General features: G+C 66.1%; 1 protein-coding gene across 1 annotated transcript; it reads left to right on the top strand.

Moving 5' to 3' along the window:
- Positions 1–223: 223 nt before the first annotated feature.
- EMIHUDRAFT_259707 (hypothetical protein) lies at positions 224–891 on the top strand (the record flags this gene model as incomplete). Its single annotated transcript, XM_005756541.1, has 1 exon — positions 224–891. A coding segment is annotated over one exon (668 nt), but the record flags the coding sequence as incomplete, so codon positions are not given.
- Between the last annotated feature and the right edge of the window lie 11 nt (positions 892–902).

Genomic DNA, 902 nt, shown 5'->3' with positions numbered 1-902 from the left:
CGGCCTTACCACCAAGATCGGGAGGCGGCCAGGGCTCATAGACTCGGTCGAGAGACCCCAGATTGGCATCCATGCCTCTCTGGACAGGGTGGCCCGCCACAACGACCCCTGGAATTGCGACTCGCCGCTTTCCTCCCGCTGTGATTCTGTGTGAGCTCTGTGTCTTGATTTGCCAACAATATACCTACGAACACATAACCTGGCTGTGAATACAGCTGGTGCCATGATTAGACATGCTGTCTCGCCGCGACGCTGCGGCCCCGCCCTGGGCCGCCTCTTTGCTTCAACGGCTGCGGAGCCGCTCGCGCCCGCCACAACGTGCGTGCGGCAGGGCCACGAGCTCGACGTCTCGAAGCTGCTGCCCCTCCTCGCGGACGCCGGCGCGATCTGGTCGGCCGCCGAGAAGGTCGCCGTGTCTCAGTTCTCGCACGGTCAGTCGAACCCGACGTACCTGCTGTCGTTCGAGGCGGGTCCGCGACTGGTGCTCCGCAAGCAGCCGCCTGGCAAGCTCCTCCGCGGCGCCCACGCCGTCGATCGCGAATTCCGCTGCATGTCGGCGCTCGGCGCGACGGCGGTGCCGGTGCCCGCGATGCGGATGTTCTGCGACGACCCCGAGGTGCTCGGCACGCCCTTCCTGGTGTGCGACTACGTCTCTGGCCGCTTCTTCGACGACCCGAAGATGGGCACCGCCGCCTCGCCCCAGGAGCGCAGCGCGCTGTACGGCAGCTTCCTGTCTGCGATCGCCGCGTTGCATACTGTTGACTACAAGGCGGCCGGGCTTGGCGACTTTGGGAAGGAGGGAGGCTACGTGGCGCGGCAGACGAAGGTGTGGACGTCGCAGTACCGTGCCGCGGAGACGGAGTCCAACGCCGCTTTTGAGAAGCTGCTCGAGTGGCTGCCGA

This window comes from Emiliania huxleyi, assembly GCF_000372725.1.
Source record: "Emiliania huxleyi CCMP1516 unplaced genomic scaffold EMIHUscaffold_9633, whole genome shotgun sequence".
NCBI lineage: Eukaryota > Haptophyta > Isochrysidales > Noelaerhabdaceae > Emiliania > Emiliania huxleyi.
The sequence above is the reverse complement of the archived record's forward strand: the minus strand, read 5'-3'. Positions and strand labels throughout refer to the sequence as shown.